This window comes from Nicotiana sylvestris, chromosome 3, assembly GCF_000393655.2.
Source record: "Nicotiana sylvestris chromosome 3, ASM39365v2, whole genome shotgun sequence".
In the NCBI taxonomy this organism is placed as follows: Eukaryota; Viridiplantae; Streptophyta; class Magnoliopsida; order Solanales; family Solanaceae; genus Nicotiana; species Nicotiana sylvestris.
The window spans coordinates 185,189,215-185,213,335 of NC_091059.1; the positions used below are offsets into that span (position 1 = coordinate 185,189,215).

Here is a 24,121-nt window from a genome sequence, read left to right on the forward strand (position 1 = left end):
GGACAAAAAGCTGCTACCTATTGCCTGGAAAGAAAGGCATGGAACCACTTATTAGATGTCAATTATTGGGAAGCTCACAAGTGGTCCGTTTAATTTTAACCTATATAACAAAGAAAGCAATAAAGTAACTCATTTTAGAAAGTGCTGATTATAGGTGAACCCAAGTATGACCTCTCTTTTTTTGTTTTAATTCAAAACACAAAAGGAATAGACAACTAACAACAGAACAAAAGGTTGAGTATCAGATTCACATACCGAAAGAGACAAAGATACATCTAGTGGGACCAACATATATTTGTCATCATTTGCTTCCGATTCTCTGCCCTTACTGTTAGAATCCACTGCATAGTCTCTCATCACCTCATCAGTACTTTGGAAGGTACTACAGTAGAGTTCCAATCCTTTTACTTCAACAAGTTTGTTGACACGCCCATCTCTCATTTTCCCACTAAATGGACAAAGGACAAGGTAAACGACACAAATGGTGCAGGTGTTGATTCTTAAAAACCAAAGAATGCTTTGCAGCCAATATTTGTGGAAATAACTCTTGCACAAATGAAGCACATATTGTAAAAGGGCAGCCCGGTGCACAAAGCATCCCACGTTCACACAGAGTCTGGGAAAGGGCTGCACCCTTAGGGGTGTGATGTAAGCCAATTAGGGTAGACAACATGTTGTGATTTTTATTGATTAAGAAACACCTGTAACTGCCATTTGTTAAACAGACAGAAATTGTTTTTGGAAAAGAAAAAAATAATTATCTCCGCGACTTCAAAGTATACCATCATAAAACAATTTGTTTAGTTTCTAATGAGATTGACTAGTACTTAGATAATGACAAATTAGTACATGTCAAATACAGAACCGTACAGAATAGCTTCCCAACCCATTGCAATCTGGAAGCAAATTTATAAAACTACTCTAGCACGCTGAAGCCTGACTCTAGATATGCACAGACTGATAGAAACATTGACCAAATAATTGCTGGCATTGTAAGAAGGGCCTAATACTCCTCTAATATCATACCCGCCTTTTAAGCATTAAGGAATTCCAGTTCCAAGGAGGAACACAAAATTCTCCCTGCATTGGATAGACTATCTCATGCATGAGAAATATGAGTTTACTCTGTTAAGAAAGAACAATATATTTTTCAAACATAGCAAATACATCAATGTAAGTGACTGCATGAAGAGAACATGGAAAAGATACAACACCAATAAGAGTCATACCTAACTAGCTGCCTCATAATTGTTAAACTTGACAGCTTCATACCAAACACAGTTACTGCCTGACAAAAAAGGAAACAAGTAATTGCTTGGAACATCACATGAAGGTTAATATACATAACAACGACAACAACTGTGCCTTAATCCCAAACAAGTTGGAATCGGCTATATGAATCCTCACTAACTATGTTACTCCATATAAACTCATCTCAGGGCAATATAATACAGAAAAAAAAAATATTCATAGAAAAAAAAGTGTACTAGAAATTCATTATATTGTCTACCGACACATAAAGGCTAATATACATTTTCTTAAGGATCTCAGGAGGTTAATTTTGCTAATATTTTCAACTTCTGACTGATCTGGTTGTTTTGATTGCCATAGTATCCCCCCCCCCCCTTTTTTTCTGACATCCTGTTTCCTTTAACTTGTATGGGTTCTTATGCAACAACGAATCGGCTTTACTCTTGTACATGTCAGTTAGACTAACCTAAAAAGCATGCTTTTTAGGTTACTTGATTTGAATCTTCATTTGTATTTTCCACACATCATTAGACATGATCCAAGATTTAGATGAAACGAGCACTTCTTGTTTCGTTTCTTTCTTCTATGAATCATTAAGCATTCAAATGTTCCAACATATAGAAAAGATTTCAGTATATATAAATGGAGAAGAAAGGAATTCATATATTGAATGCATAAATACCGTAAAGGATATATATATATATATATATATATATATATATATATATATATATATATATATATATGAATGAGCCATCGCTATTATGAGAATAGTAGTACAACAACAACAACCACCCAGTAGAATCCCACAAGTGGGTTCTAGGGAGGGTAGTGTGTACGTAGACCTTACCCCTACCCCGAAGGGGTGGAGAGGCTGTTTCTGAAAGACCCTCGGCTCAAGATAATAAAAAGACAAAAGGAGAGAATATTAGATTCATCACGAAGATCATAGGAAAAATAGGAACATAAAATGTAGAAGAAAAATGCAAAGCAAAAACAATGGCTAGTAAGTGGAACCTGCGTCGAAAATAGAAAATAGTAAGAAACGACATTACCCCTAGCTATCTTAGACAAAACCCTACCGGACTAGGCTCACAAAGACACAAAGTAACGCAAGACTCAACTACCTCCTAGCCTACAACCGTAATACTCGACCTCCACAACTTCCTATCAGGTATCATGTCCTCGGAAACCTGAAGCCTCGTCATATCCTGCTTGATCACCTCTCCCCAATACTTCTTAGGCCGTCTTCTACCTCTTCTTGTGCCTTCCACAACCAGCCGCTCACACCTCCTTACTGGAGCATCTGGGCTTCTCCTCTGTACATGCCCAAACCATCTGGGCCTCGCTTCCCGCATCTTCCCATATGAGAAGAGCAATAACAGAAACAAAATACAAAGAGTTCCTATAATCGTGTGTTTATACGAGAGATCGGTTTTGAGCCCTACTTGTTTATCCAATTTATAGATGAGCTAACTGAAGATCTCAAGAAGAAAAAAAGGCTTCTTGTTTTTCTGTGTTTATATTTACATCCCAAGAAGATGCTACTTATACAAGGTTCTTATGACTAATTAAGGAAAGAGAATAAAGGCTAATCAAATCAAATAAAAATGGTTACGTTAGAATCAAGCCTAAAAATCCTCCTACAATCAATATTCTCCCTCAAGTTTGTGCAAAGATGTCACATATCCCCAACTTGCAAACCAGTGTGTGAAAGGATCGTTTGTTGAAACCTGTAGTAAGCACATCAACTAGTTGTTTCTCTTATGACACATGAAGCAAAGTCAAGAAACTGTTGTAATCTTTTCTTTGATGAAGTGTCGATCAATTTCAATATGTTTCATTCTGTCATGCTCAAAATTTTAAAAGGCTTTCTTGGTACTCAAGATTAGAAAAATACCCTAAGGCTCACGTGTGGAGCTTATTTTTTGTGATGATTACGCCTCAATCGCCCGATTGTGCGCCTTAAACATGTCAAACGCCCAATGCCTAAGGATCGCCTAATAGTTCCTATACAAATCATGTGTCGAATTCTGTAATTAGTACTGTTGACCATCAAAATTCTTTAACTAATAAGTGATAAATGTTCTATTTTCATCGATAGAAGCATGAAGATTGAGAGTAACTCAAATAACGAGCCATGGTATTGCAGATTTACTAATTGAGAGTATCGTCATGGTGAATACCATTGAACCTCTTCTAAGAATAGATAGTTGAAGTTTATATTTTCACTTGCTATTAATTTTCATGTCTTAGTCTTATATCTCTCAAGATTATCATTCTTTTAATGTTTGCTATTTGAAAGCAATTTTGTATTTATTCATGAAGGAGTGATGTTTTAAATTATAATATTGATACAGCTTATTGATTATTTACTTTTAAGGAGGTATAATGTATAGTTTGATAACATTTTTACGAAATTGTAGTTTTCTAATTGTTCAACAATTAAGACATTATAGTTGATTTGTATCTCATAATAACTTAAACACTATTGCATTGTTTATACTTGCAAAAACATGCTAGATATTTTATTTTTTATGAGTTTCTTTAATTCTTTTTAATTTTCTTAAAAATTTAATGTGCTTTCTATGTTTTCGTGTTATTAAGTTATTGATTTATAAATTAAAAAATTTAAAGATCCATGGGGCTTATGCCCCACGTCCCGGGGCTTACGCCCCATGTCTCGGAGCTTATGCCTGGCCTCGTACTAAGTAAGAAATTGTGCCTCGCGCCTCCACATTTTAGAACACTGGCTATGCTGAATAGGATTATGAACTATACTGATTGCAGCCTTGCTATCACAATACAATGAAAGTTTTCCTTTTTCAGACAATCTCAATTCCTCCCGTAGGTTTAGTAGCCACAGAAGTTTACAAACACGCCGGGACATAGCTTTATATTCTACCTTGGAACTTAATCTAGCAAGTACACTTTGTGTTTTTATTTCTCCAAATAACTAAGTTTTCCCTCTTATGAGTGTACAGTAACCAGACGTAAATCTTCTATCATTTTTACATCCAACCCAATCAGCATCTGTATAGGTAGAGCCCAATCCGCATCCGTATAGGCTTCTACCTGGAAGTGACCAAGTTTGGTGAAAAGGAGAATTTTTCCTAGCGAAGACTTCAGATATGCAAAATGTGAAAAACAACTTGCTTATGAGAATTTCGGGATCATAGACTTACCAAACTGATTGAACAAGCTATATCTGGTCTAGTGTGGGAGAGATAAATGAAAAAGAAAGCGAAAAAGTCTAGTAGGAAGTGGCAGGAGCTAAGGGGTTTTTTCCTATGCCATTGGCGGTATGTGGATATTTCAATACAATTAGATTCCCATTGAAAAAGAAAAATTGCAACAGAACTAACAAACCAATGACTGAGTTCTCAGAGTTTGTAGAGGACATGGAATTGGTGGATCATCATCTTTCAGGAGGAACATTCACTTGGAGGAAAGGTGATAGGCATGGTATTGCAGCTAGATAGACAGGTTTTTGGTTTCAGTGGATTGGAATGAAGCTTCAGAAACATCAAACAATCAACACTCCACCGACTCACAATCTGATCATACTCCTCTGATGCTCTAATGTGGAAATAGGGAACCTGTAAGTCTTATTTTAAATTTAAAAACTCATGGCTAATAGACTAGCGGTTTCAGAGATAGAATAAGAGGGTGATGGGATTCTTTTGTCGGTGAAGGAAGGCCTGACTTTATTCTAGCCTTTAAACTAAAAGCTTTGAAGGAGAAGCTTAACGAATGGATTAAATCTGCTCAAGGAAACTTGAAATTAGAGAAAGCGAGTATCATTAATCCACTTGTAGAATTGGAGGAAATACAAGATCAAAGAAGCCTGAATGAAGAAGAAATATGTACAAGAATTGTCTTGTCTATGGAATTTTAGGAGATTGCAAAACATGAGAAGGTGGTTTGGAGACAAAGCTCTAGGGTTCTTTGGTTATAACAAGGTGACAGGAAAACAAAATTCTTTCATAGAATTGTCAATGCTCACAGAAGAGACAACAACTTTGACCAGCTAATAGTTAAAGGACCAATTTCCGTCAACACTATAGAATTACTAGAGAAATACTCACTTTCTACCGATAACTATATATCGAAGTAGAGGGGTGGTGGCTACATGTTAATGTTAGGACCTATCCTATTATTACTCCAAAGGAAAATCAAATATTGCAAAGTCCATTTGAAGAATAGAGATATGGAGTAGTGTTAAGGCACATGCAAGGGATAAAGCTCCTGGACCTGATGGATATTCTATGGCTTTCTTTAGCCATTGCTGGGATGTGGTACGCACTGATGTAGTAGTTGTTGTGCAGAATTTTCATGCACAAGGGTCTTTGAAAAGAAGTTGCAATGCTACCTTCGTGGCATTGATACCTAAGAAGGTGGGAGCAAAGGAGTTTGAGAGATTTTAGGCCTATCAGTCTAATTGGTAGTGTCTACAAAATTTTCTCAAAACTTTTAACAAAGACTCAAGAAAGTGGTGAATAAACTAGTGGATTCATAGTAGATGGCCATCATAAGAGGTAGATGCCTTTGGGGGTCAAGAATAAATCAAAGGGGATATGAAATGAGGTGCTAGAAAAATAAGAGAAGAAGCTATCTAACTGGTAAAATCAGTATCTATCCATGGGGATAGATTAATTCGGTTCTAGATGTTATGCCTACTTTATGATGTCTTTATTTTTCATTCCTATTAATGTAATGAAAAGGATGGATGCTTTAAGAGTAAACTTTTTTGGCTAGGTAATAGTGATATAAAGAAAATTCATCTGGTTAAATGAGAATCTAACTTAGCTTGTAAGAAGGAAGGGGGTCTTGAAATCAAGAATTTTAAAGCTCAGAATCAGAGCTTGATAATGAAATGGTTATGGACATTTGTAGCAAAAGTCCAGTCACTATGGAGAGATGTTACTAAGGAAAAATATGGGATTGAAGGAGAACGGACAACCAAAGCAGTTAACAATTCTTATAGGGTCAGCTTACGGAAATCTATCAGGAATTTGTAGCCCAAACTAGTGCACAAGTCCAAATTTAGAGTTGGAGATGGAATGAAGATATCTTTCTGGGAACACAATTGGCTAGGTCAAGGATCTTTGGAATAACTTTGTTTAGACATACATTCTCTAAATCAGTCGCAAGTAGCAAAAATTGGGAGGCTTGGGCAAATCAAAGTTGGAATATAACCTTCAGAAGACTAATTAATGACTTACAGATTGACAGAGTAACAGAGTTCTATAATGCTCTGGAATAGTTCAAAGGGACCTCAACTAGTAAAGACTGTATAATGTGGCAATGGCATAGGCAAGGAAGAGTTTTCAGTTAAATCATCATTGTTGCCTACAAGGAGTTCAACCTTTTAAACAACCAAATTGGGTGTTGGCGATGGAAACTGATATGGAGTCTAAAAATTCCATACAAAGTTGCTTGCTTTACTTGGTTGTTGGCAAAAAAAACAGTTCTAACTCGGGACAACCTTATCAGGAAAGGTTACCAACTTTTCTCCGGATATTACTTAGGTGGTCAAGAGGCAGAGACAATCACTCATCTCTTTTACATTGCAACTGGACTACTCAATGATGAAGGATATTCATCAACTTGAGGGGTATCGGGTGGGCTATGTTGAGGAGAATACTTGAGGTTCTAGCTTGTTGGAATAGAGGGAGCATCTCTTCTAGTTATAAAGATAGATGAAGGATTGTCTCTGCTTGCATTTGGTGGACAATCTGGGATGCAAGAAATCAACATGCTTTGAATATAAGTCCACTAACATCCAGAAACTGAAAATGAATGTTTGGTCTTGTTTTATTTTTGGTGTAAGCAAGAATATGGAGAATATCCTGAATCTATCTTTGATGTACTAGAATCCTTGTGAGAAGATAAAGGATAAAGAGTTGTTTTTCCTCTCTTCTTCCTTGTAAACATGGAGAACTACACACCCTTTGTGTTGTTATTATTAATACACAACTACGTTACCTTCTCAAAAAAACAAAAAACAAAAATCTAACCTCTTATATCTCTCCTTTTCAATAGACTCTTCAACTCATGTTTGTAACTTATGATTGCTTTTAATAGTTGATTCTACTGGTTTGCAACCTGTCATATCAATTTCTTTCAAGAGATCTACAATATACATTCTTTGAGAAATAAAGATTCATTTTTTTATCCGACAACCTCAATTCCCAAGAAGTACTGCAATTTCCAAAGATATTTGATCTTAACTTCTGTGCGTACAACTTCTTCAAGCAAATAATCTCATCTTTATCATCTCCCATAATTACAATGTCATCAACATAAACTATGAGAAGAGTGACTTTACCGCTTTGATTGTCTTATGAAGAGAGTATGATTAGCATTGTTTTGTGGGTGTCCAAAGTAGATCATTTCTTTGCAAAATCCGTCAAGCCAAGTTTTAGGGTTTTGCTTCAATTCGTATAAGGCTTTCTTCGGTCTATATACTTTCCATGATTATGTTCCGTATCAAATCCAGAAAGAATTTCCATACACACCTCTTCTTCTAAGTCTGTACGAAGAAATGCATTCTTCACATCAAACTATTGTAAGTCCTAATCAATATTAGCTGCACAAGACAAACGAATTCTAATTGAGTTCATTTTAGCAACAAGGAAATGTTTATTGATAGTCCACTTTATAATTCTGAATGGATCCTCAGCCACAAATCTTGCTTTGAATCTTTGAATCTAGCCACCAGCTTTGTGTTTCATAGTGAAAACTCATTTGCAGCAAACCAACTTCTCATCCGGTGGTGAAGTGACAAGTTCCCAAACCAACTTCCGTTTAGGATCGACAAAAGCTTCACTCCAATTTTGGGTCATAGACAGAGAAGAAATAGACAAGGTAAAAGCTCTATAGCAAGGAGAGAAGGAACTATAGGATCTGACTCTTTTTTATTGAGCAGTAATCAAACTTAACTCATCAAGAAATGACTTATTTAAAAGCCTCAAAACACCACATTTGTTCAGGGCAAGAGTTGTAGAGATAAGAGAACTAGTAGGCAGAATGACATGCAAAGAAAGATCTATAACTCTGGACTTGAATTTCGCAATGTTAAAAACAGACAAAAAGGGATAAATAAACATTATAACATGCAAAAAGAATTCCCTAAGCAAATATAAGGTTGGAATTCACATCACACATTTGCCTATAAAATCTGGCTAGTTCTTTGACACAAGCTGTAAATCATCTCCCTTAATTAAAGTCGACCTCACATTGAAAGCACATAAAAGGCTTCTTTCCTTGAGAAACTCATAGATGTGTCTTCCCAACTCTTTTATTTCTAGTAACTCTTTTTATGGCCAAATTTATGTGCTTCATCCTAGATATTAGGTGCATTTGACAAACAAGGGACATGAAGGACAATAAGGTAAGGGAGGAGCCCGGAGAAAAAAGAAAAACTAGCATTGAAGGATTGCAAAATTCTGAAAGTTAAGGACCAAAAGAATAGCCCAACAAGCTCACGAATTCGAACGGAAAGCAAAATGAGTACACAAGGAAAATAAACAATCTCAAATACAATTGGGTAGAACTATACCGAAGAGGTCAACATGTCACGATAAAGAATATGAACATTTCTGATGGACAACTGGATGTTGTCAAGGACCTGAAGAAGGAAATCAAGAAAAAGTATTAGAGGAAGAATAAAAGCCAATGGGTACACGACTAAATAGCACAACGAAGCCAAAGAAATTTGCAAAAAAGAAAGAGCCCAGCGGGTCCAGTCAACGCCTTCAACAAATATATAATACAACCTTTGCAGTAATGTATGACGTAAATGAGTTTCCAGCCCGACTATCTGCAAAAACCAAAAGATTTTTTAAGAAGTCCACAAAAGAATATAGAAATTAAACGTACAGACAATCAAAGTGTTAACCTTTACTATGAGAAAACAGACTAAGGTTAATGTAGGAAATACAAGCTTAACATAAAACATTAAACCAAAAACAGCTACACTAAATATGAACATAATAGACATTCTGTAGTGAGACAAAATTAGGAAAAAGGAAGTAGCCTAAGTTTTGTCCTCAATCATCTAACCGTATAGTTAAAAAAAATCTAAGTGGCCCTAGTCCTGAGAGGACTTACCAAGCTTGTGGTTATTTTGCTGCAGCAAATTGAATACTACACTCAGATGCCACCATCTTTCCTTCTGATCAGTAAATTAAGCTTTTAATAACAGAAATAGCCACGTACTAAACTAGTGCTAGACATTACAAAATGAGAGGTCATGCTGTACAAAAACAAAAAGGAAGGGATCCCCTATACAAAGTTACTCCTGTAATGAGCTAATAAAGACATTCATACCGTTTTCATCAAAAAGATCTCGTAAATTGCAAAAAGAAGCCAGTAATCCTAGACATCTAACCCAAGGGTATGGCCTATTGGGTAATGAAGTAGGATGACAACCATGAGGTCTCAAGTTCAAATCCCAGCGAAAACAAAAAAAAAACAAGTGATTTCTTCCATTTGCCAAAACATTAGTGGGTAGAGTTATCTGGTATGTGTGCTAGAGGTAGCAGGTACCAGATGGAATAGTCAAGGAGCACGAGCGGGCCCCTACACCACCACCATCAAAAAAATCCTAAACACATACACTTGAGGTTCAACATTGAGTTGCTTCTGCCTGCAAAACATCTTGAGTTTCTCTCATTCCAAAGTACCTAACAAACTCATACTATGCTTTCCAGTATGTTCTTAGTGGTTTAGAGACACTGCAACTCCTGCAGCAAACCAATACGCTTGTATTGTCTAAGGCATAACCTAGTGCTATCTTAAAATTGATGGAAAGAAAGCACCCATAATTGTCTTGCTGCACTCCAATGTAGGAACGGGTGGTTATTGATCTCCTTTTCTCCAAAACACAAGAAATACCTATTGGACATGGCCATTTCCTTTATCGATTAGTTGTTTTAGGCGAGACATGCTTCATAGGCTGCTACCGACAAAAAACGTGATGCTCTATATGGAGCAATTGATTTCCAAATCGCCTTTTATGGTAATTGACGAAAGCTATTTGCCCCATTATTTCACCACTTACAGCATGACACAACTGAGAAAACCCCACTGCATTGTCCTTATCATGTGAGTGAGTCTGCCTTTTCTCTACCCAAATGTACATGTTCTTTTTTTTAAAACTGGTAACTTTTCTATATTTCATATGTAGCAAAACAGTACTTAGGTAGTACTAAAACCATATACACAAGAGTCTCTAACTATCACTGACACTCTCTATATTGAATCAATAATGGTGTCAGTATCATTGTGTAGATCTGATTACACCAAAAATGCAATAGCAAAATAAAGTTTAACTTGATCTTCTGCTCCCCATTCTCCACATTCTCAAAACATCTGAGTTTCTCTCTTTCCAAATTGTCCACCAAATGCAAGCAAGTATAATTCTCCATCTGGTCCTGTTCTTTGCCTATAGTCGTGTTTCCTCCCAGCTTTTAAGAGTATCTATAACCTTCCCAGGCATGGTCCAGGAAATACCTTTGAGGTTAAGAATAATTCTCCATAGATGAGATGTTATCTTACAGTGAAGGAAAAGATGGTTAACTGTCTCTACTGTTTCCCCACACAAAAAGCATCTAAAACATAAAATGAAACCCTTTTTCGTCAAATTATCTTGTGTAAGGACTGCTTCCTTAGCCAGTAGCCACACAAAACAAGCAACTTTGTGAGGAATTTTTGTTTTCCAGATGCGTTTCCAAGGCCAATTGGCTATCTGCTAGATGTGTTTCCAAGGCCAATTAGCTATCTGTTGGTTGGAGTAATTCATCCTCTTGTAAGCTGCATTAACTTTGAATAAACCCTTACTGCTACACTGCCACCATAGTAAATCTTCACCTGCTTGTAATCCACTAAATTGCTCTAGTGCACAGAAGAATTCAACCACTCTTTGTGCTTCCCAATCGTTGATTTGTCTTCTAAAAATGATGTTCCATCCTTGAGGTGTCCACATCTCTGCTAGTCCTTTGTTGATGTAGAGCTAAATGTCATGGAGTAATTGGGCTAGCCTATTCACCTATCGGTCGAAGCATTGTCTTCTAAAGTTTAGGTTCCACACCCCCTATTCTATACTGATTGTTTGTGACCTCTGTATCCACAACCAAACTAAAAAAATCCAGGGATATGATCTTGAGAGAAGTGTGACCCTCCAAGCATCTTGCCAAAAGTTAGTACTTCTTTCTTCCCCCAACCGAATTACAGTGTTTGATTCAAATCTGACCAAAGGCTGCTAATATGTTTCCATAATGTAAAATATGAGGAGCGTTCACAGGATTAGTATTTCAAACTTCATTTTCCCGGTCTTACAAGCTCTAACCTTTTTCCACAGCTCACCCTCTTCCTTATCATACCTCCATAGCCATTTTAGTTATTTCACTAATAAGTTATTAAGGAAAGGGTGGAGGTCGAGAATTAAGGTAGAAGACTAGTAGGTAGTCGAGAGTGTCTCTTTCCCGTACTAGTAGTATTAGTGGTAGTCTTGTATTCTATTATTGGTAAATTTCTACGACTACATATTGTTCCTTTCGCTTAGCTTTCTTATTCTCTTGTTGTTATTACTGCTTGTTACTACTCTTTCTTTTCATCTTTTCTTGAGTCGAGGTTCTATCGGAAACAGCCTCACTACTTTCTACGTAGGGATAAGGTCCACTTATGGGATTATACTGGGTTTGTAGTTGTTGTTCACTAATAAGTTATTATTGTGATTCTTTTAAGATTCCTGATGCCAAGCCCACCTTTTCTTTTTCCAGAGTCACAATGTCCCATTTTATTAGATGGAATGACCTTTTTTCTTTCATTCCTTCCCATAAAAAGGTCCTTGTCAGCCTATCAAGGGACTGTAGCACAGCACCTGGAATAGGAATAGAGACTTCAAGTAGGTGGGAGTGAATCAAGTACACTACTGATCAATGTCACTCTCCTCCAAATGATGGATACTGTCTCTTCTAGCCTACAAGATCTCAAATCATTCAATGATGCTTTGCCAAAAAGAAACAACCTTGTATTTGCCCCTAAAGGCATTCCGAGATAATCAGCTAGTCTTTACATATCCAGGAGGATGTTGACAATCAGGAGTCTGTAAATCATTTGTTTCCTCATTGCCGGCAGACTAGACAGATCTGGGATCGATTCCTTAATATCTATGGTGTGAAATGGGTCATGTCAAATCGTGTTAGTGTTAGAAGTCTGCTGGAAAGTTGGTAGGGCCAATCGGTAGGCAAAAGGAAGAAAACGACATGGATGACCATTCCCTTATGAGTCAGGGAACAAAAGATGCCTTGAAGATCAGAGGACCCAGATTCCTACGCTAAAAATAGTTGCTTGCAGAATCTCTATATTTTTTGTGTAAGGGAAGGGTAGTAGAAGACTTGGTGCAGTTATTAGATTTTATGGAAATGTAGAAGCTTTATTAGTAATTGCTATCCTATGACGTTTTGCTTGTACTTTGAAGGCACCCCCTTGGCACTCTTTTGAAGTTTCTTAAAAAAAGTTAACTTACCTTAAAAAAAAAAAGGGAAAGGTGACAAGAGTACCCTAGTCTCAACCTTCTCTACGAAGGGAAAATCATCTAAGGCACCATTTATTATCATTGAGAACCTCAATATGGAAATACAAAATCTCATCCATTTCACCCATTTTTCCCAAAAAGTCATCTCTTGTTAATCAGTTAAACTCAACAAGAAGGACCAACTGACATGATCGCTAGGTTTTCTATATGTCCAGCTTACACATGATGCCAACTTCTCCCGGCTTTCTCTACTGTTCGGGCATTTATTTGCGATGAGCACAGTGTCCATGATTTATTGTTCTTTGACAAAAGCCATCTGCATATCAGCCACTAACCTACAAATTATCTTTTCCAATGTCTCTGTTAGAAGTTTCAAAATGACTTGTAGAAATTTCCACCTAGCTTAAAGGACTAAATCCTTCGGCTCCTAACTTTTTGACATCAACGCAAGAAGCGTAGAAACTCTTTACAAACTTCCCTAGCTGGTGAAAAAAAAATTAACATCCTCGATCACATCATCTCTGATCATCAGCAATGCTTATAGAAAACCATATGGAATCTATCTGGCCTTATCTCCTTCAAAATCTAACCTACTCCATTTTCTCAATCGAGGAGGGCCTCTCTACTCATTACCTCTCTAGATATGAAAATCTAAGGCGGTCTATTTTAAATGGTCGTCTCCATGTTTTCGTCTCCAGCAAGTTCTTGTAAATATGACAATTTTCATTTTAATAGCTTACTCGTGTCTTCACATAAAATTCCGGTAATCCTCAACTTGTCAATATATCATATCTCATATTGGTTCACAATTTTGTGGAAAATTTTGTGTTCCGTCCACTAATTTTAACCACTAACTTCTCGACATCTTCCATTACCCCCATCATTAAACTATTTAATTGAAATCAAAGTATGGAAATACTTATGAAAGACACTTAACAATTGCATGTCGAGTTCAAATAATCTAATTTTAGATGAGATGAAGGCATTAACATTACAACTTTATCATTTACTATCTTTCTATCAAGTATGTATGCTATTTAGTCCAAAAAAAAAGGACAATCAGATAACTTCTGTAATTGAAAGAAAAGGTAGAAATCTCCGGGAAGTGAATTCCCCTACTATCGACCTTCTGCCACACTCTAATTTTCCTGCTTAAGCAAAGACTTAAAGAGAGGCAAAATGAAGATTAATCAAGCTTTCAATCAAATTGACTTCCTAATCAGTGAATAAGTAAGATTTTCGACATTATTGTAAGTAATCATTCAAAATTCATTTCGCATGAAAAGTCCTAACCTGTCTATATCACACCCTTTGTCTTTTTTTATTTATAATGAAAAACCAAGATCAATGTAGGGCCCAAAAACCATGAATTTCATTTATATTTGTTGGTCGTTGAAATATGGTGGTGGTAAACCTAGTTTTTAAATGGAAGTAATCAAAATCAAAGTTTGGGTTGAAGAATATTGCAGAAAATATTTCGAGGAAAAGGTTTTTCTGCAAATTTTACATTAAAGGTTTTTGTCCTAAGTCCTCAAATTTCAAAAGTCCACTTGGGGTATGAATGCATCACTAATAAATGCAAATGCATTTTTCTTTTACCCTGCAACAGCAAGTTGATTTTGCTTGTGTTTTTGAGTTAAAATTAGTTTTGGATTGTTTCTGGATGTTATACCTTTTTGAATCTAATCAACAGATTTTCCCTAATCAATTCCAAACAATGGATCTTATACTTCTTGCTAGATAAGGTAAGTATTCGTTCATACTTATTTAAGTCTATTCCTTGTGTGCCTTTTACCTTCTCTTTTCATTGACTAATTGTATGTTACCTACCTACCCAGATTGCACGCTCCGTCCGAATTTATGTGGCGGTGTTTGAATGGGCAAGGGTTTAAAAAAGAAAGACTTTTGAAATTTGTGGCCTAAAAAAGGCAGACATTTGAATGGCTATAATTCTTATCATCAAGGGCAAAATGAAAAGTTTAAAGTTAATTTATTTCTAAAAAAAAGGAAGCATGACATCTTTTTGGGGACAATATCAGAAGGAAAGTAAAGGGCAGCCCGGTGCACAAAGCTCCCGCTATACGCGGGGTCCGGGGAAGGGCCTGACCACAGGGTCTATTGTGTACAACCTTACCCTACATTTCTGCAAGAGGCTATTTCCACGACTTGAACCCCTGACCTCCTGGTCACATGGTAGCAACTTTACCAGCTACGCCAAGGTTCCGCTTCACATGGCAGAAGGAAAGTATGCCACTGAAATTGCGACGGAGGCAATAGTTTTATTGTCCTTTTTGTTTTTTTCAACCTAAACTTCATTCTGGACCTAATACTTTGAACGTGCTTTGAGCATTTGAGGAGTTGGTTCCTGGAAAAGACTAAGGAGCATCCCTTGAGTCGTAGAAAGCTTGTGTGTGTGACATGTAAAAAGCCTTGATATAAAGTATACACGAGGGTTGAGTACTACAATTTGAGTGATACAAGTAAAGAGAGTGCTTGTGAGGTCCTTTTATCCACTCTTTTATCCACTTATCTACTTCTTTTGTTCCAAATTGCTTTTTGCAGGTTCAAGAAAAGTAATGAGTGGAATTGTAAAATATGTCATACATAGTAGTAGAGAAAAGAATTTCAACTTATGACTTTAGAGTGTTTGCTGATCCTAATGAATCATACTTGAGGAGGAAATATAGTAGAAAGTTGAGAAGTGGATCACAACATGGAAAGGTGCAAGAAAGTAATACTCCACAATCTCATTCATACTGCTCTTAGTAATGCCTACAATGACCGATGAAATTGGTGATTGCGATAATCTTGATGGCTACTATGATAATTATGAAGTTGTCGAGCCTAAGAGAGGACATGAGATTAATGATCATAGAGATAAAATGGCTAGTAGCTCCTGCTGGTGCTACGGACAAAATGGCTAGTAGCTCCTGCTGGTGCTACGAACCCGAGAAGCAAGGACTTGATCACTTGAATGTGGAGTCAAGGAGAGCTCAACTCTTTCGAATTGTTCTACTCACTCTCTTACGTTAAAAAAAAATTATTTCATCTAGTTGTTTGGAGATAATGAAAAGAAAATCAATTCTTTCATATCCTTCATTTAAAAAAGTGAAAAGAAATAGATTCAAATGCCTTTCTCGTCAATGTAGAGAATTTCAATTCTTAAATCTAGATAATAAGTCGTCATGCTGACCATTTTCATCACTTTGTACATATCACACCATGAGCAATGTGGTCAAACGGTTTTAGTTATTGCATGATTGTGGAGTTTTTCCTTGTGAACTTACCAACAGTTAATCGAGACCTCTTCTCTTTTATGTTTATACATTCCAGTAGAATGGCACTGTCGAAATATTCTAGTCTCAAAAGTCACTTAAGTCTCTTTGCTTCAATATACATTTCAATTAAAGTAATCAGTTAAAGTCTTTCAAATATAAGATGCTAAAGCACTCACCACATACTCGTCTTGATAATTTTGCAAGTTCTGCAGCAGCAAGTTTGGCCTTTTTCCCAGCGAATTCTCTTCTCTCTACTTCATCCATCCTCCACTGTCATAAGCATGAGAAGAAAATTGCACCAAAACTTTCAGAAAGCAAAAAGAGAAGAGAGATAGGGAACTAAAGTTGTAACTTTTCACGTACATGCATGTATATGTCAGGTTATTTTAGCAAAGGATGACTAACCAGCAATTTGCACTTTGAACTTGCTGCTATGAAGGAGAATGTAGTTCTCTTTGTATTTGTAAAAAAAGTGAATATTCATTGCTTTTGGGAGATATTAGCAGACTAGCAGACTAGATAAAGAATTAGGAAAGACCATGAATTTTGGCTTCAATCAATAAAAAAAGGTCTTAACTTTTAAATTTAATGCATTTCAGTCCTTTTTAAAACTTTCGAGTAATTACCAAGCTGAATTTTTAGAATTTGGGTATTATATGAAGGATTTATTCAACAAATTTTGTTTTAATTTGAAAAAATCTTTGGGGCTTACGCCTCACTAGAAAAATGCGCCCCGAACGCAAGGGAGTACGCCCCGAATTGCTGGGCTTACGCCTCTTGAGACTTTCGCCCCACACCATCGCCCCGGGGCGTTTTGGTGCGCCTCGCCCTAGGGCTCGCCCCGAAAATGCCTTTTAAAACACTGGCCGTGACAGCTAGCTTCGCCTCTTTCTTAGCCTTCTTATAAAATTATATTAATCATTACTCTACTTTCATATTAGACCAAGCCTTTAGGTTGTTTATGTAGACTTGGTCTAAGTTCGTTGCACTCCTACAACCTCATAACAAAGTATGTCGATGAGCAAGCCCCATCCTGTTAGAATGGTATGTGGCATTAGAGGTTGACCCCGTGGGCAATCAAAGGGGCTGATGTCGAGGAGAACTTTTTGGTTGTTATCCTGAAAGATTATGATTATGTCTAGACAGCTTTTTAAGAAAAAATTAAACAAATTTTTAATATATATATATTAAAAGCACGAAATCCCTATCGAAATGTCGTTCACCTTTTTTACCCTTCGTATAAACATTTTGTGTTGGATAAAATTGTAAATAGACATTAAGTGTTTGTTTCTTATTAAAAAGATCAAAATTTCCGTAAGATTTAAAAAGGAAATGGAAGAGGAGAATGAGTTGGTTCCAAACTCATTTAGATCGGTGCATATTCCAGCAATGTCACTTTAAGAGTTTTGTTTTTCCTTAAATGCATAGGTTAAAAAGGAATAAAGAATCACAATTAATACTTTTATTTTTTTACTTAACTAATATTTAGGTTTTTGAGATCTACTATGAATCACAAAATTTCCGTAAGATTTAAAAAGGAAATGGAAGAGGAGAATGAGTTGGTTCCAAACTCATTTAGATCGGTGCATATTCCAGCAATGTCACTTTAAGAGTTTTGTTTTTCCTTAAATGCATAGGTTAAAAAGGAATAAAGAATCACAATTAATACTTTTATTTTTTTACTTAACTAATATTTAGGTTTTTGAGATCTACTATGTGATAGGTTAAAAAGGAATAAAGAATCACAATTAATACTTTTATTTTTTTACTTAACTAATATTTAGGTTTTTGAGATCTACTATGAATTTTCTAATGTGACTTTTTGTTACTCCTATTTCTTTTCAATGCAATTGGAGATTCCGATCTCCTACGTAAGGCAGGCACTAAAACAAACTCGTAATAGAGTTCAAATTACAGAAAAGATTCATATACATATGAAGCTATATGAATGGCTAATAAAAAAAAATTGGAACAGGTTTTCCATCGAAAATAACCAAGAGAAACTACTTCATATAACACTGTATGCAGTTGTATCAAGATAAACTAAGGATTCCATCTTGCTTTAATTGTATGAGTTAGCCGCTTTATCAATATTTCATCAAGCACGAATATTAGTGTTTCCTGAGACCAATGATTTTGATACTTTTCCTGATGTGCCAAAAAATCATAAAATAATGTCAAATCTCTACCATCACAATCATTGTATGTGGTTGTATTTAAGTAGTGTTAATTTTGAATGATCTGGGTATGTTGTATTTTCGATCCTGACCTTTCTTCTTTTATGTATATATTCTTCTATTGTTTCTCTTCCTCTAAAGTATCTATGTTATGAGATTTCATTCACAAGTTCTTTTCGAATAAATTTGAGTTGGAAATTTTTATTGCATTATACTGCCAATATGTATGGTGAGTATGGATTAAATTAGCTCTTATTTCTTTTATTTTATTCTCTTTTGTTGATTAAGGAGCGTCGTTGATCAAATTTGAGATGAAAATTTTTTATTCTTTTACTTTTCAAGGGTAACAATAGGACCAAGCACCTATATGTTAGTATATTTTTGTCAATTGTCAGACAATTCTTATAGTATGAGAGTATTTGAATTATAAAGCTCAATGCGGTGTCTATAGGTGAAATGAAATTTAGGAAGCTCCAACTGTTTTTTTGAAATTCCAATTTTATTTTAAATGAGGATCAATTTGTTCTGGCACAACATTTAATATGTAGTTCATATCTTTACTATGCCTTTGCTTTTTTGATTAACCTCAATTATTGCTTTAATTCTATTAATAGTTATTTATATGGTGAAGAATATAAGGTTTTAATAATTTTTATTGACGCAATATTCACGTGCAACGCACGTACTAGAAAACTAGTATATATAAAATAGATAGTATTGTCATGTCGGTTTGGTTTGTTCTATAATTCATACTAAACCAAATCGTACCAACTACATGTCGATCTTCCGAGCCAGTTTGATTCATCTTCCAAGGTTCAGTTTGAGTTTTTTGATATTTATTGAACACTCATCATTACTAATGTTTCCCGCGCATAGCGGGAGCTTAGCGCACCGGGCTGCCCTTTTTTTCTTTTTTTACTCATCATTATTAATGTTGAATGTACTTAAGATAAACAAAAAGATTAGCAACAGTGAATAATGGCATAATACCTCTTTCTCGTCCCGCTGAGATGCACACACTAATACATCCTCTAAACTGATTATGACAGGATCCCAGCCAAGCTTTTTCCACGGAATTTTAATACTCAACTTACCAACATGACCTACAAAAGCAAACAAATAGGATCTCATCAAGAAAAGAAAACTTGGATATACAATGTCTAAGAAAACAGCTTATAGATTTTTTATAAGTACAAAATGGCCTAAATGTTACAAAGTCATCAAGAAGCATCAAACTCAAAGGAAGCAAACGGGAAAAGTAGAAAGAAACCAAAGTCAAAGGAACAATAAACTTCGAATTCTATGAGCAATAAACTTCGAATTCTATTAAAATCTAGTTGACATCCCATTAATTCAACAAAAGCTATTTGGCATGCATTTAGTGGAATCAGAAAGATGACAAAAATTCCTGATTCTGATTCTTTTGGTGTTAGGGCCTTCTCGCGTGCACCTCAACGAATTCCACCGGTTACCTGCTACTCCCACCAGCACAAGCATCAGGTAATTCTTCCTACCAAGGCTTAAGTTGATGGGAAGAAACCACCTAGTATTTTTTGTCTCCATTGGGTTTTGAACCTGGGACCTCATGGTTATTCCCTGTTCTATTGACCACTTGGTCACACCCTCGGGTGCCCTGAATTAAGATTACCAGAAATTAAGATTATATGTAGCACACTAACCATATCAGCCAAAGTTAAGCTTCCCTAATGTTTGCTATATTACTTCACAATACTTAAATATAACTAAGTAATACCAACTAATGTCAAAAATTGGTGAGGGCGGACAAGTGAACACCTTACGGAGAGCTACATTGAATAACTGTGAAATGTTACTAAGAAGAAGCGGATAGTGCTTGATGGGGGAATATATCAGATGAGCAAGCTACAACAGTGAACAAAGTTTAAACATTTGGCATTAATAAAAAGTCAAAAATGAAGGTGATAGGATGAATATAGGACAAGGTGTTCAGGAAAAGCACAAGTAACATTAATTTGCTGCCTTTGTGTGAAGAGATAGAAGGAAGTCAATCACTTTATTCAACACAAAGTGGAAATAAATGTTTGGAATCGCATGTTGAATGTACGAACATAGACATAAAGCTACAAATAGATGAATTAAGCCGGTCTTTTTATCATTTATTATCATAACCCAAATAGAGGGAAAATATGTTGGACCCTTTGAAGTAGCAGGACTACAAGGTTCAGAACTTTTACCTTTCTTCAAAGCAAATGGCAACTGGAGATAATCGAAAGCCTCGAGAATAAGTTCCACATCTTCTAATAATACTTCTTCTGCATTGCACAGATTAAACTCACTTTCTACCACTTATAACCAAATCTACTAGAGACATGATAATGGCAAAAATAAAAGAGAAGAAAAAAAGAAATTAGTAAAAGATGCATATACTGGACTAATGACAGTCCTTCAACAAAATTTTACCACCTGACGCATTACCACTACTATATTGGTTTTTTCACTAGATTCCATTATCATCTACATAATAATCTCTTTGAATTTTCTCAATTTTTTTTCTCCAAGCAGATTAGCACTTTGGATTAGTATAAACAATATAAAAGAAAAAAAATTGCGGTGAATAACAATAAGCAGACGGTAGAATTGGGGGTTTAGTTGAGTACTTACCATTCCATAAGGTGATTTTCAGCTGCTCCTTTTGGATGTCCTTAATATATTGGCCTAGATAACCCAATATCAGTTGCCTAACGAGCCCTTCAAACATCCTACAAACTCACAAATCAAAAACCGTATACTATAAAAAGAATGATCTTTTAAGCTGTGGGAGCATAAAATAATTGCACGTGCACTGCAACCCAATTCACTATAACTGAATAGAATTCTATGGCATGAGAAAGAAAAGCTATTATTGCACAGTAACGGAGAAAGGAATCAAAGATACTTTCGCCGGAGAAAGAATTCTAATGCCGAGACGGTATTTTGTTTGGGACTTAGAATTGGAAACGTTTCCATCAAATATAAAAAATAAAAAAAATTATGGGAGAAAAACACAAATGCCCATGCAGAGCAAAATAATAACGGCGATGCCCCTTCTTTCCCTATTTACCAGTGACGCCTTTACATTTCACTCATTCCTATCATCTTAGCAAAATTGCAAACCTGCGCGATAATCAACGCAAAAGGGCCAAATATATTCATGTACTGTGAAAAAAAAATTAAATATACCTTTCGTTATTTTTTTTTTGTCCAAATATATCTGTTTACATCGAAAAATGTGAGTAACAATTAAAGATAATTTGTGAATTTAAAGATATGTGATATATTGTAATACTAGTGGTTATACAAGTAATATTAAGCTTAAGGAAGAAGAATTGATGAACCAAATCAGTGTTTGTTAGAGCAATAGGGGCCTCGAGCTTGATTATCCCAGGGACCTCGACGTCAGTTAAAAACAATAAAGTATGAACAATAAAGTAAAGACAATAAAGCTGAAGAATAATTGTTGAGCACGTTAAATAAAAGTAGAGTGGCATGTTCTATTGCAGTGAATGAGATAATCCTTACAAATGATTGGGGTCCCTTTATATATGAGGGGAAAATCCTAATATGGTAAATTTCTAATTATGATAAAAATTCTATTGGTACAGTTGTATAACGACCTAGTACGGACTTGTACTATTTCGTACAAATCTTATCCTATAATTTATTCCATGATCCACGTGTCTTTGAGAAATTCCCGATATTTCTTGAGAGTCTTTGAGATTGTGCTGCCCTCGATGTAGGTCGTGCAAGGCCTTCGATCTGCTTCCTCGAGGTGTGTGTCATTCAGCTGGGTCCAACCTCCACTTTGAGTCGCCCGGACTCGGGCTTATAGCCCAATTTAAGACCTCGAAATTCGGCTCCTTGATTTTGACCGTATACAGATAGTCCCCGCGTTTCTTAGAATGAAATGATATGAAACGATTTGGATTCCCGAAGTCCTTAGTGATGACATCATCCCCGTGATGCAAGCGTTCGAAGTGACCGAAACGTCCCGTAGGTCCGCTTCCCCAAAAAGATTGAATACATGCCAGTATTGGTCGGACACTAATGCCGCCGAACCGTCATTGCCCGTCTATAAATATGAGGTGATTCCTCCAAGTAAAGAACTTTACTATTTCTTCTTCCCTTTGCCATCTTCATCTCTTTTTCCACACCCATTTCCTCTGCCTCTTTAAGCGCCTCTTTAAGCGCTGGAAATCGCCAAGCTCTTTCCTGAAACACCACATCCTTGTGCTCCCGTATTACTTAGCTTATAACCATGGCCAAAACCTCCAAGACAGTCCCTAAAAAGGATAGAGCATCATCTTCCTCTGCCACCCGGCCGGCCAAACCGGTGGTGCCGCCAACGCTAGAGGAAATCACCCCCGATAATTGCATCATCAAGAAAGACTTTGGTATCGAGAATCCTCCCGATGTCGAAGGCCGATGCGAGCACGTATCCCGATACATTAGAGCCAAATATACCCCTGTACTATGTGAAAAGAGCCAATTGATTTTTACCACCTCACGCATTACCACTACTATATTGGTCTTTTCACTAGATTCCATTATCATCTACATAATAATCTCTTTGAATTTTCTTAATTTATTTTCTCCAAGCAGGTCAGCACTTTGTATTACTATTAAACAATATAAAAGAAAAAAATTGCGGTGAATAACAATAAGCAGACGATAGAATTGTGGGTTTAGTTGAGTACTTACTATTCTATAAGGTGATTTTCAGTTGCTCCTTTTGGATGTCCTTAATATATTGGCCTAGATAACCCAATATCAGTTGTCTAACGAACCCTTCAAACATTCTACAAACTCACAAATCAAAAACTGTATACTGTAAAAAGAATGATCTTTTAAGTTGTGGGAGCATAAAACAATTGCACGCGCACTGCAACCCAATTCACTATAACTGAATAGGATTCTATGGCATGAGAAAGAAAAGTTATTATTGCACAGTAGACGGAAAAAGGAATCAAAGATACTTTCGCCGGAGAAAGAATTTCAATGTCGAGACAGTATTCTGTTTGGGACTTAGAATTGGAAACATTTCCGTCAAATATAAAAAATAAAAAAAATATGGGAGAAAGACACAAATGCCCATGCAGAGCAAAATAAAAACGGTCGATGCCCCTTCTTCCCCTATTTACCAGCGAGGCCTTTACATATTCACTCATTCCTATCATCTTAGCAAAATCGCAAACCTGCGCGATAATTAACGAAAAAGGGCCAAATATATTCATGTACTATGAAAAAAAAAATACCTTCCGTTATATTTTTGGTCCAAATATATCTGTTACCTCGAAAAATGTGAGTAACAATTAAAGATAATTTGTGATTTTAAAGATATGTGATATATTCTAATACTAGTGATTATACAAGTAATAATACGAGTGATTATACAAGTAATATTACTAGTGATTATAGAAGTAATAATACTAGTGATTAAACTAGGTACATTTACATTTTACTTAAGCTAGGTCAATATTAAACTAGGTATATTTATACATTATACATGTTTCCTCGTCTATTAGAACAACTAGGTATATTTACTTAAAATCACTAGGTCAATATTAAACTAGGTATATTTACTTAAAATCACTAGGTCAATATTAAACTATATATTAAACTAAGTATATTTACTTAAAATCACTAGGTCAATATTAAACTAGTTTATATACCTAGTTTAATATTGACCTGGTGATAATAATATTAGTGATTAAACTAGGTATATTTACTTAAGCTATGTCAATATTAAACTAGGTATATTTACTTAAAATCACTAGGTCAATATTAAACTAGGTATATTTACTAGTTTAATATTGACCTAGTGATTTGAATATTAAACTAGTTTATATACCTAG

General features: G+C 35.8%; 1 protein-coding gene across 5 annotated transcripts in view; it reads right to left on the minus strand.

Annotated features, from left to right (window-relative positions):
• Positions 1–24,121, minus strand: part of LOC104210888 (intermembrane lipid transfer protein VPS13) — a 92,338-nt gene that overhangs the window by 62,098 nt on the left and 6,119 nt on the right. For 3 of the 5 annotated variants that reach the window (XM_070171261.1, XM_070171263.1, XM_070171262.1), the window contains 8 exons: positions 20,892–20,989; positions 20,465–20,542; positions 19,242–19,354; positions 16,251–16,344; positions 9,033–9,076; positions 8,816–8,884; positions 1,230–1,288; positions 256–448 (listed from right to left, as the gene is read on the minus strand). In XM_070171261.1, the coding sequence (XP_070027362.1) occupies positions 256–448; positions 1,230–1,288; positions 8,816–8,884; positions 9,033–9,076; positions 16,251–16,344; positions 19,242–19,354; positions 20,465–20,542; positions 20,892–20,988 (747 nt within the window). In that variant the 5' untranslated portion in view covers position 20,989. Of the gene's footprint in view, positions 1–255; positions 449–1,229; positions 1,289–8,815; positions 8,885–9,032; positions 9,077–16,250; positions 16,345–19,241; positions 19,355–20,464; positions 20,543–20,891; positions 20,997–24,121 lie in introns of those variants that run through there. The other 2 variants (XM_070171264.1, XM_070171266.1) reach the window with 2 other exon arrangements.